Source organism: Columba livia, chromosome 4 (genome assembly GCF_036013475.1).
Source record: "Columba livia isolate bColLiv1 breed racing homer chromosome 4, bColLiv1.pat.W.v2, whole genome shotgun sequence".
In the NCBI taxonomy this organism is placed as follows: Eukaryota; Metazoa; Chordata; class Aves; order Columbiformes; family Columbidae; genus Columba; species Columba livia.
In genome coordinates, this window is record NC_088605.1 from 43,073,673 (window position 1) to 43,086,632 (window position 12,960).

Consider the following 12,960-nt stretch of genomic DNA (forward strand, 5'->3'; position numbering starts at 1 on the left):
GTGATGACTTCAGGGGCCTTTGCTACTGCATTGGTGTAAAGGGATATCAAGCTACTGGAACTTCTATTGGTACAAAAATGGGATGTAACTGTAACTAAGGCTACTTTATTTCTTCAGGACTGCTCTTTCTCTCTTTTTGTAAAGAGGATCTTTATTCTGAGAAAGGTAGCTTTTCATTTTCTAGCTTGCAGTACAGGCAGATGCATTCTAGGCATCTCTCAAATCTTTTGTCAATTGATAGCTTTCTTGTCCATATTAATGTATTTAGCAGCACTTAAATTGACAACTCCACTGCAGATTTATGTTGGTGACTTGCTTTGATGGTCACAAACACAGATTTGGATCAACTCAACGCCTAGGATCCATAAGACAAACCAAAATAACCAGCATGCTCTTGTTGAAACATTGTGTGGAAGCTGAAGAAGGCAAATACAGAACAAAGATAATTTGTTAGCGTGTCTTGACAATATATTTATGAGAAAGATGGAGTGGGCAAGATATTGCTGCCCATTATGTTGATACAGAGTATACTAATAATTACAAATAGAGGAGGAAGAAATTACAACTTCCATCGGTGGAATTTATTTATTTATTTGTTTGTTTGTTTGTTTATTTAGGTAGGTAGGTAGGTTTCCTTCCGGTAGTATTAGGACCAATGGAGTTCGTTCAATATTCGGTGTTTAGTCAAAGTAACATTAGCTGAATATGGAATATAATGCATAGCTAAGGACTATAAATCAACCATTTTGTGAGCTTAAAAAAAAATATAGGAAGGAAGAAATTGGAATAGCATGAGAGTATTTAATTGAAACAATGAAATAGAGTATATCAGTGTAATCTACAGATCCAAAGAATAAAATCTATCAATATAGAAAACAGGAAAATAACAAAAATGGATCATCAAAGGCACAGAAATATTTTCATGGGTGATTTTCAGATGCTTTTCACTACTAGTCAAATATTTTGAAGTAACTTTAAAAATCAGGGGTTTTTTTGTTTCTCGATCATTTTGATAGGTACATCAGTTCTGCTTTGGTTTCCCCTCAGTTTCAATTTAGTCATAGCCCATGAAAACATGTCCTGCTCCCTTTAGAGCTAAACATTTTGGTGGGTTTGTTGTTGTTTATTTTATTTTCTGTTTTTAACAATATATTACTATCTTTTAATGTTTTGCAAAACTTCATTTTATAAAATGCAGTTTAGTTTGCTATTGATTAAATGACTTTCTTAAGTAATTTTCTAAATTTTATTCAGACATAGGCGTGCACCTTGAGGAGACAACTGTTATGATAGAAAGCTATCAAGTGATCCTATTAAGACCTTTCCAAGACCTATTTGATAGTACTTGTGGGTATTTTAATATTTAGAAGCTTCTGCTCATCAATCACAGTCTGCTGTGTTACTCAGTTCACCCACAACAACATCATCAAATATTGCAAAGCAACTTCTACAGATTCTTTCACCCATTCACACAAAGCAGGATAAAAGTTATCTGCCTCATGCACTGTGTCTTGGGGCTAAATTTTAAAAAATAATATACCTGTTCCATGCCATTAGGTAGTTCTATTTCTAATTGTGCCTTTTTACATTATGTCATAGTCCTATCACCCAACAAGAGATTATGTGATCTGAATGTTACTGACTTGACAGGTTTATGGCCATCATAAGCAACCAGGCATCTCCACTATCTAGAACTTGAAATGAGACTAAAAGCCTTTTGACTGTGATTTATGGCCTAAATTCTCTCTGAAAGGCTTTATGCAACTTTAATAGAATCTTCCTGTCACATTTTATGCTGAATGATACCTATTTACGTAATTTTCTCAGAGATAATTTATGCTGGCATTTTATTTTATGGCAGAGCTAAACAAGTTTATACTTCTTGACAGTATAATAAGCAAAGACTTTGTTTCAAACTTCCAAGTATAATGTAGAAGCATTTTCCTTCTCCCTTCTAGTATGGACTGGATTGAGTTAATGTGGTGTGCAAAAGGACTTCAGTGTGGTTCATTATAACCATTTATAGAAAATAAATAAAGAACAGTAAGCTAATATGGTCATATTTGACAAAAAGTAGATTGTCAACTGTGGCTTTTAACTGATAAATAATAGTTTAATATTCATAAAAATATATAATTTGTTATAGGTTAATGTAACCTTAAATGAAAGTGCATGTCACATAAGAACAGAATGGAATTTTGATAGAATTGACATAATTACTTTAAAAATAGTTGAAGTAAACAACAGATAACTTTTTGGGGAAAAAATGTTTGCTTCACAAATACAGATTTATATATATTTCTATTTGTATATAAACCAAACAAATCTGAATTTCTTCCAAAATAAGAATAAAATTAAAAGCAGAAATGTGCAGAAGTGTTTCCATTCTGTCTGATAGTGGAAGCTGAGCAAGAAGTAAATCATCTTAACCTCATCTTCACTTCTAGCACTATTCTTTTTAGAAAAAAATAATGCTTAAAAATTTCTGAGGTTGAGCAACCAGACAGTAATAACGGTAGAGATTTACGTGGTAACATAAGGGCTTCTGTCTATATATTAGAGATATGAGAAAAAAAGAGTAAGACAACAGATACATTTTGTTTATGATGTGTATATAGTTAACAAGAACAGGTGTCTATGGTGCTGGCTATCAGCGAATTAAGCAGATAGCATCCCTTCAAACATCTTGAAATTACCTTTTTATGCAATTAAAAGTCCATCAGATCATGGCGGGACAATTCTGAAAAATAAAGTTCAAGTCTGCCCAGCTGCCATATGACCTTATTGCATCTTACTTATTGTCCTATTTTCTGTTACATCTGCTGTGGCCCCTTGCCCTTCTGGGACCAAAGGCTTGGAAAGGGGCAATGGTTTCTTACTTGATGGTGTGAAGTCTAGCACAATGATCTGATATGAAACTGTTGATTTTTTTTTGTTTATCACCTTTTACATTCTGATCAAAATTCAAGTAAAATTATTTGCAGAATTTTAAATACAAAGCTTGTATTTTGATGAGACAAAACCTGGAATTAACAACAGTGATTCTATATTCGTGAACAATCATTATTTGTATTCAGAAGATACCAGCAGATTTTTCCCTTCTGTTTATTGGAATAATACACAACACAGAAAAGATTTTTCTGCTATTTTTCCCTCTTCTTAAATCCATTTTGAACTGTGTTGTTCTCTTACCACAGCAAACTAAGAAATTTTTCAGATATTAAGGTTTTAATTGTTATCTATTTTGTTTGAGCAACCAAATAACATTTTATAAAATCATTTTATTTAGCTTTCATGATATGTAATGCCAGGAGTAAATAAAGGAAAAATTCAGATTATTTAACCACACATGCACAAAATGGGTACAGAAGGAGGACAGTTTTCAATTTTAAAAGAAGCTTTTAAAAAGTAGATCTATTTTAAAAGCTCATTCAGCATTTTCTTGGATAATCACCACTGAATCATGTGATAGAAGAGGGAAAGCTGTTTCTGGATGAAAATAATGTATTGTACTTGAAAGAGTTTCTTTTCTGAATCTTATTGCCCTAATCATGTTTTTCTCTGGATATATATAGTATTATGTGCTGATGACTGATAATGTGAACATCTAATTATATTGCCAAAAGGAAGCAGAAGAGTTCAATTTAATCTCCAAACTCACTGAATGTCAATCTTACAAATACATTCTTTATTTCCAACTGTTATGCACTATAGCTGACATAAGCTTTCACAAAGGCTGTTGAGACAGAAAAGTGAACATAATATTTATTACCAATGTGATAAAAAGGAGTAGGATACAGAATTTATTTGGAAAGTTACTTTATACTACTATCTTATTCATTAGTAACAGAAATATCATGGATTTTTGCAGTTGTTTCCATCCAAAGGGATAAGAATCTGTTCTCTGTTACAGACTGCTGCAGAATTTCGTGAAGTGCTAAGACAGAGTTTACTGAAAATTGTGCAACTTATTACCATTCCACGAACAGAGAAAATGAATAACAAAGATTAAGGCTTTCAGATGTTATGCTAGCTACTTGTAATCAAAGGTTGGGTCTTAGCACAAAAGCACAGAATAGCTATGTAAGGACCATGAAGAGTGAGTTTTATAGAGCTATACATGTGCTTAAATAAAGAAAGACACCCTCTTTCAAGAAAACATGGATTTTCCCCTGTTCTGGGAGAATCACTGGGTGGGTGGGGGGAGAGAGAGGCGTGATGCAGAGTTCTTTTTGGATGTCCATCTAGAAGACCCAACAACAAATGGCGTAATAAAATAACTGTTTTAATAGTATAGAATGAAAAGAGGAATATAAACAGTGATCAAATCTAACATCGCATCAGATGCTGGGCACCCCACATTCATGTGGCATCAGACGGACTCCGGATGGATTTTTCCATGGCACACTGCAAAGAACCTGTCCATGGAGAGGATCCCTCTCCCTCCCGTACTGTTTTTGCTTTTATCTTGTGTAACAAGCAAAACCATGTACCTTCTGACGTAATACCCAGTAATGTGCAGCGCAGGCTGTTGTGGGCATTCCAGCATATACCCTTGCAGCAGCTGCCCATGCTAACGTACGGCCTTCTCAAGCCTTAAGTACAAGGCCTGCTCAAGGTCACTTACTTCTTGAATACAGCATCTTCTGCAAGACTCCCACTACATCTTATTTAATATCTGTATGTTGTCTGAATACCATTTTTTAAAAAAGATCAGGGAAATAGGGCACAGGAGAAGATGGTGGTGTTCTGTCTTAACCAGAAAATTTTATTGAGATCTATCAACAATTCTGTATTTTTATATCTTGAAGTTTATAAATGTGTGATAGTTGAGTATAAGATGTGGCAGAAGGTGTTAATTTTTGCTTGACCAAAGAGGAAGGTAAACAATATGTTCCTTAGCCTACCTTCCATCTATGGATGTTGTACTTGTTCCAGCATTGCAGTCTTTATCTCAAGACTGGACATCTTTCTTGAACACAGGCTATAAAGTGATTAAAAAAATAGGAGGTTGCTTGATCTGTATTATGTGAGGTGATGGCTATTATTTGTTATTTTATATTACACTCTTAAATAATGTCTAATTTTTCTTCAAACTGACTTCTTAATTTTAAAATTAAGAAGTGTGGGGTTTTTAAGGCACTCTTTTTGTCCCTCCACTTTTTTTTTTTGAGCAAAGCTCAGAATTATACGTATCATTTTGCATTAACACACATTAATGTGTTCTGTACTTAGTATCTTAAATAATTTAATCTGATGCTGTGTAGTTCCACACAGTTGAGTAATTGTAGTTACTTTTTATTTTCTTTCCTGTGTCACCCCTAGAAAAAATACTGATGAAAAGTAGAACTTTATGGCTAGATTTACAGGACCTCAAGTGCCATATATGATGTGGTTCTTTGTCACGATGCAAACAGAAAGCTAATTTTAAAGAAAGTCCTCCTCCAGGTTGCCCTGGAGGCAATTGAAAATTGAAATCAATTTGGTTTATTACAGAAAAAAAGATTATATAAGGTGACATCGACAAGTACAGAACTGTCATCTGAATGAAGAAATAGAGCCACTGCCTGGGCATGCAGGGATACAGTCAGAAGTTCCAAAACCCACTTGGAGCTGAATCTGGTTTGTCCACAATGCCACCAGTTTCACCCAGAGGCTGGTGTACCCCAGGGGTGTTTCTTTCTCCTCCTGTCTAAGTACAAATGACTGATTTAACAGTTCAACAAGCGGAAACAACCATAAGTACCTTAGCATTCTGGCTTTGATGCTGGCAACTTCTATACTAAGACTTGACTGTGTAGTGCTTGCAAAGCAGGTGCCATGTTTAGTTGGTGGGAAGGACAGTAGTATATTGTCCCAATTTCTTCTCCTTTCAGTCATGGAATATCTTTATGGAGACTTCAGCTGCTTTCATCCTGCAGTGAAAAAAAAATACTTTCTGTAGCTCTAAGGCCACAAGGATATAATTCTCTCTTAAATGTTCTTTTTATACAAATCAACACCTTTTTCTTCTTGTCTAAACTAAAATAATTCAAGATCCCTTAAACCTTTCATTCTGTTCTTTCTGTAGTTGCAGTACTGATGATCTACTGATAGGTCTTTATTTATAAAATAATACCTGCCAATCAAATTAATATTCCGTCTCATGATTGCAACTTATAGTCAGAGGTCTCATTTAGGAGAATAATCAAATAGTTTGAATATAAGCAGCTAAACATTATTTAAATGAGACATGTTAAATACTCTGTTCATGTTTGCCACTTATATATGCAGTAGACCAAATCCATTTTGTCCTGGCAACACTGTACATGAATCTAAGAGCCATACTGGTGTTAGCAATTTAGATTTCAAGAAATTTAATTCAGAGCAACTGGATGTCTGGAGGCCACATACTCAGCCAATGTATTCAAGTCTTCCCTCAAAGCCAGTCTATTCTGAAAGTAACAACGTGGAATCAGAAGAACAAGTATAAAGGCAGATGACTGAGAAATATATTTAAAACATGTTGACTCTATTTTGACCTTAGCAGCAGTTCAACAGAAATTCTGCTTCTTGAGTAAAAGATGCTAGGGAAAATCATAGTACCTGGGACTTTTCTTGAGTGATAGTTGATACTGTTTCTACTCTCAGCCTTGAACTGTCAGTAGTTGAAGGACATTAGTGTACTAATATAATTTTTAATAATGTGTCTTCCATTACTTTTTCCAAACCTTTTTTAAAGCACATTAATGTTTTTAGCTTTTGCAACACTGTTACAATTAACATCACAATTTCATTATACCTGTGTGATGTATATGTCTTCCTTTCCTTTAAATTTTCCTCTGTTTCTTAAGATAATTACTTTACAAAACAGTGATGATGTTTCAAACGCTTTATTCCCTGTCATGCTGAGTTCTAAATATTTAAAATTTGCACAATTATGTTTGCTTTCTTTTTATTGTCCCCAGGCAGAAAGAGCAATATTAGGATAATTAGTTTATATTGATCTCAAAGGTCTAAAATCCAACTATAGACAAGATGGACAAGGACAACTTACGTTTTCATGGGAAAAATAACTTAGTTGTTTACCATGCCATATTATAGTTCCCATCTTGATCTTGCAAAGATAATGGCAAACAGCATGACAACTTTGATAACATGGCTGTGTTACAGGAGTACAGAAGAATATCTTGCGTACATTTTGGCTTTGCATGTTTCTCTCATAACGATGTCCTGAAATAAATATTTTCGAAATCCGGTGCTTAAAGGAAACTATGAAAATTATGTCTCCTGTACTTAATATGTGTAATTGATGTATATGCAAACTCCATTGCTTTTTGTAATGGATTATGAAACTCACTATTAATAAAGGCTAACGTAGTTAACTTGTGGGGGTGATTGTGTAACATGGGGTGATGGGGTGTACCCTAACACCATAACTTTGGTGGCTGATGACAATTTTGTCACATGACACAGAGAACTTTATTTAATCTTACTTTTAATTCACTGCTTCTGTTGATCTACCTGTAGAATAATTCTAGTGAATCAGAGGTTAAAGCATCATAATTATTTCAGAATTGATATATCATTTTATGTTTTTATTTCTTGTTCATTTGTGTTTTCTGTTTTTTCTCTCTCTTACATGCTGCAGTTGCAAATATATTGTGGCGAGAGCAAGGTACTAATACAGATGGCTTTTTTCATAATCTGTTTATTATGATGAAATCCTCATCTGCTGTTCCTTCTGTGTGTTTCACTTTGGGGTTTTGTTGTTCATACTCTACAGTTACTGTAATTACCTTCCTTCTTGTAACATTGCAGGAATTTGATTTAAATAAAAAAAAATAATAACAGAAAATAATGCTTTAAATGCTTATCAATGAAAAGCATCACAACTAACTTCTTTGGGCCATGCATACTCTCATTTTCTGTTATCTACATATTAGCACGTAGGAAGGGAGTGACGAATGTTTAGTAGGACAATTAAGATTGTGAAACCATAGGTGGGCTTTAGTGCCTGCAATGCATATTTGTATATGGGGTACACAGGAGCTTTAACAGAACTGCTTGCTTGTGTAAGTGTAAAGAAGAGTATGTGTCAGAAAATCTGAAAGGATTTTGAGAGTACATTAATTTGTATTGCAATAATACAATATATACGCATGTATAAATGTATCCTCATATTAATTTATATTTAAAAAGCAAACAAACAAAAAACCTGTGTTAGCCAGTTTTAAATATAGATTCAGTCTAAATGAATCAAATCTAATTGCATTTATTGTCATTGCTTCTGGCACTGTATAATAAACGTACTGGCTTGTTTTCAGTTTGTGGGAGAAGGGTTGCAAAATTGGGTCAGGTGTCTTTAGAGGAATAGCTCCTGCAGCTGTGAAAAAGCGGCTTGCCTGAATAATTAGATATTTGTACAGATATTTGTAGACACATGCTCAAAGGAACAGATTTGAGATCATCATAACTTGGAAAGATTATTTCATTGGATACACAGGTGAAGTTTCCTTACATGAAGTGACTTCCCTAAACTCAGTATTTAAATGGAAGAAGGACATTTCTTACTGTGTCTTCTTCACTGATTTTGAAGAAAATTTTGGTGAACATTACTATCTAGATTTTGGAAATAAAGCATTGAAAGTTTGGGCTGAGTTACTATGCACAAATATTATCTGTACATTGGAAAGCCTGCTTTGGAGTTGCGGTAGCTGAGAAGGAGGAAGTTTTGGGAGTCTGTTTATCAAACGTCTTTATCACTTGGGGCTATCAGCTGATTTACTTCCTCATGTTCTGGTAGTACTTATCCTGCTGATAACTATTGTATAATTTAGTCAGTGAGACCAGGGAGAAGGGAAAATCTTGTTTTGTCCCCAGCCAGCTTCACATATTTATTTATCACCAAGATACACTAACCCGGTTACTCAGCTATGGATCTCTACACTGTGTTCACTGATAGGAGCAGCCTAACCTCAGTCAGCCTTATCTAAAAATTCTAGCTGTTCTTACAGGATGCACTGTCATTTTCTTCTTAGAATTTTACAAATATGAACTGATTATCCATTCATCAATCAACAACTTGTCTTAATTGGCACTGGCACATGGTGAACTAAAGAGCATGTCCTTTTTAGTGGTCATGAGCATGACCACAGATATTATGATACTATAGATATGGTTCCCATCTTCTCCAAAAAATATTACATCATGCCTCTCTTTCAGAAACATTTTAGTAAAAGTATTGAATTCTGTATTCTATATTGAGTTCTATAAACATCTGTAGCCCTTCAAACTTGGAATGAATATCTGCCCAACTCTGGCTTTCCAATAAAATACAATAGAGAATGTTTCTTTTTTCTGTCTGAAAGAAATGTCAATTAAGTGTTTATAGCAAATATTTAGAACTTCTCTTTCAATGTTATACAGAAATTACTTTAACTCTTCCATCCATCAGAAAAAGAAAAATGCTTGGAGATATCATATTAATTTGATTTCAAGGTAGATGATTTTACAAGATCACTTTCATTACTACAGCTGTCAAACTGTATATTTCTAAATCTGTTTTCAGAAAGTCACTGTCTTGCCGGGGAAAAAAACTGTGTGAAATTCTGAAAAAGTGTTTGGGTTTAGTTTTATAACGAAAGATCTCGTAGGATTAGCTGCATTAGCACTATACACATAAACGAATTGATCTCATACCAAATATGTGATGAAGTTTTTAGTTCAAGACAGGGATTTTCTCTTTTGTCATTGTGTACTTTTATATATTTCAATGTGTTTGTTTTTTTTTTTTTTTTTTTTCCTAAGGTCTGGGAATTGGGAACATGTTTTATGTTTTTTATGAAGATGGCATCAAAGTTATACAACCAGTGGAATGTGAATTTCAGAGACATATTAAACCTAGTGAAAAACTGCTCGGTTTTCAGGCAAGTTATTTTTTTTTTAATTTATTTGTAGTGGATTCTCAATTATAGCTTTATTTAAATAAGACCTTGCTGGTTTAGTGTTTTGTGCTTGATCAAGTATGTCTTCTCATTTAACAAGCAACTTATAATGGTGGACTCAAAATTTGCTGTACTTTCCTTGATCAAATTCAAACTTTCAGTTTCTCTTTTATATTGGATACTCCCTGTATACTTTTAAAACCCTTTATTTTCTTTGGCTGTCTTTATCTTTTCCCAGTCCTTTCCTTTAACAGCTCTCTACACTTTATTTCTGGTTTACTTGTCATTTTTTTTCCCTGCCATGCCAATTAAATACCTCTCTCTGAATCAGGGATTGATTCTCTCTCTATTAAATATAAGATCTAAAGTTACTATTTTTAATGGTTTCTTTTTCTATACTGGATGTTTCTCTATATTAGAACATCAGCTATCATGAGGCAAATCCTTGTGCTGATAAATGCTCTCACAGCTCCACTGAAGTAGAAATGATAGATGTTTCTACTCCAACTTAGAATTCATTTAAGTAGTTTCAATAATTTCATTGCTAATAAATCTATAGCTTATTTCGCCACATTCTGTGCATTTATGGACCAGTTTCCATGTGTAACATACATAAATACAGTAGTGTATTCTCCACTTCCATTTATTCTTTTATTGGTTTTCCTGCTGATCGCATTGCCAGCTGACATGATGCATGTTCTCACAAGAATACTTGATACTAGTGAATACATTAAGACCTGTTCAATATGATCTAGCACCTTCCAAAATTAATAACTTTTAAACATTATTTGGATTTGAATGAGTGTCCTTGAAATACATAATAACCCATGAGCTGTACGCTTTGTTTTTTTTTTCCCTAATGCCTTAAAGCACACTGAAATAAGAGCAGAACTGTCTCAATGGAATTTGCCTCTTCAGTTATCATTATTGATGTCAAAGGCTGCTGTACTCAGCAGCAAGATTTATTTTAGTGTGAATAATTATGCTTTGAACAGCTAATCATACCTTGATTTGTGCCGCTTAAGTGAAATTAGGTTGACACAGCCAAAAATAAGCCAAAGAGTGTTTTTATGGCTGTTTAATTCAAAGGCTGATTATTAAAGAAGTCTGTTACATTTTTATTGGTCTACAGTGCAGCCTAGATTTTAAGTGTATTTTTATTGAAATGTGGTAATAATCAGGATAGATAAGTCAAAGTTGTTTCCTTTCAAACCTAAAGTAGTATACTAATTATGTCCTTTTCCCCAGCAAAAAGTGGGCTACATGAAAACTTCCATTTTAGAGTAGGTATAGACTTGTCCTTTTTTGGATATTTTTGGTTTGTGGGTATGGGTGATAAATATGTAGCCGGAAATTAAGCTTTGTACATACATGCATGTCATTTTGCCCATTAAATTCAACAATATTTTTACTTATTCCCCTGAACATTGAAAACATCTTCACTCACGTGTGGTGGCTAATAAATCTTTATTCCTCCAAGAGAAATCAGAAATATTTGGAAAATACATTTAAAAAAAAAAAAAAAAGAGGCAGAGAGAAAATTGAGAAATAGTTTTCATTAAAAGAATTCCCTGCCAATACTATGACAACAGTAGTATTTTCTAGAACAAACTTATTGACTATGAAGGTGTAGACAGCTGCTGCCTCCTTTGCAGAATATCCTACCTTCCTCAAACCTCTTTGGAAAATCTATTTTCTCTAAATAAGAATAATGAAATAATCCAATTCTGTCCCAAAGTCAGATTTTTATCAAGTTCAGCATGTGATTGGTCAGTGCTAAGACTTCATGTCATAAATTGCTCATTAGTAATTCTCTTTGACTCTGTCATATGACATTACTAATCACCAATTGTTATACTGTGTGTGTTGAGGTGGCTTTAAATAGACTTTCACATTTATGGCAGCTACTGCTATTGACATCTCCATCACTTGTCTCTTAACATATGCCTAAAGAAAAATCCTTGCTTAAAACTCCCATTTCTTTACACTTTTGTGAATTAGCTGTTGAAATGATAAGTAAAACCCCAGTAGACCTGTTTCATTGCCAAATATTTGCTGAAGTGTAGGAATATTTCTAAATTCTGCAGTGTGGTTTAGGTACTAGAAATGTTACAGAAAATATCTGGATATTACACGTGATACTGCAGTATTCTTTCCCAGGTTTCCTATTTGCCTGTCAACAAAATAAATCACTCTTAGCTGAACTCCTGTGGAAAAAAAAAAATGAACTCAGATATTTCAGTATTACATTGTGCTGTGAATGAATGTTGCAGTAGATACACGTGTACGTGTTTGGGTATGCTAATTTTGCCAAAGGTAAATGCAGTTTCTCAATAACAATATACTTGAGAACCATTATCTAAATATTTAATTACCTCTTATGCAACTGAGTGTCAATACAACAAAACCCTTTAGTGTGTGTCTAACATGGAAATCAATTAGACTTTCATTGTGTTGAGAGTGAAGCAAAAGATTTAGTGCTTTACTGGACCATCATGGTTCACAGGAAATTGTTAAGAGCTTCCTCCTCTCCTTCCCAGAGTATCCCAAATTACTTGAATCTTGTAAATTAATATCAAATGAAAGTAGTCTTTTATTAGGCTGATAGTGACAATTCTGGATTCATAGGGACAGAAATACTTAATTTCACAATAATTAATGTGACCACATGGCAAAGTCTCCACAGGAAATGAACTTGTTAATCCACAGAAATTGCTTGGTTTTACATTCTAACAGCACACTAACCGTAGTAAATGCAAGATTGTTAACCTTTGTTGAAAAAAATGTGGAAAAGGTCCACAGTCTGATTATTACTACAGAATGTCAAACAGTGACTTAATATAGAAGAAGTGATGCATGAATTTGTGTCTTAATACATGCACTGCTGTTGGCGTCACCATACTTTTAGACAGTTATAGCATTGATAAATATTTCCTTTACAATGCTTAAAGATTTTGACTCAAATCTTATTAAAACACTGAGGAACCTTGGATTAAGTGTAAGTTTACAAACAAAGAATTTGCACATATAAATC

At 33.8% G+C, this 12,960-nt stretch overlaps 1 protein-coding gene across 5 annotated transcripts in view; it reads left to right on the forward strand.

Moving 5' to 3' along the window:
• FSTL5 (follistatin like 5) overlaps positions 1–12,960 on the forward strand; it is a 307,998-nt gene that overhangs the window by 255,817 nt on the left and 39,221 nt on the right. For 3 of the 5 annotated variants that reach the window (XM_065061431.1, XM_065061433.1, XM_065061432.1), the window contains exon 11: positions 9,790–9,908. In XM_065061431.1, the coding sequence (XP_064917503.1) occupies positions 9,790–9,908 (119 nt within the window). Of the gene's footprint in view, positions 1–7,630; positions 7,658–9,789; positions 9,909–12,960 lie in introns of all 5 variants that reach the window. The other 2 variants (XM_065061429.1, XM_065061430.1) reach the window with 1 other exon arrangement.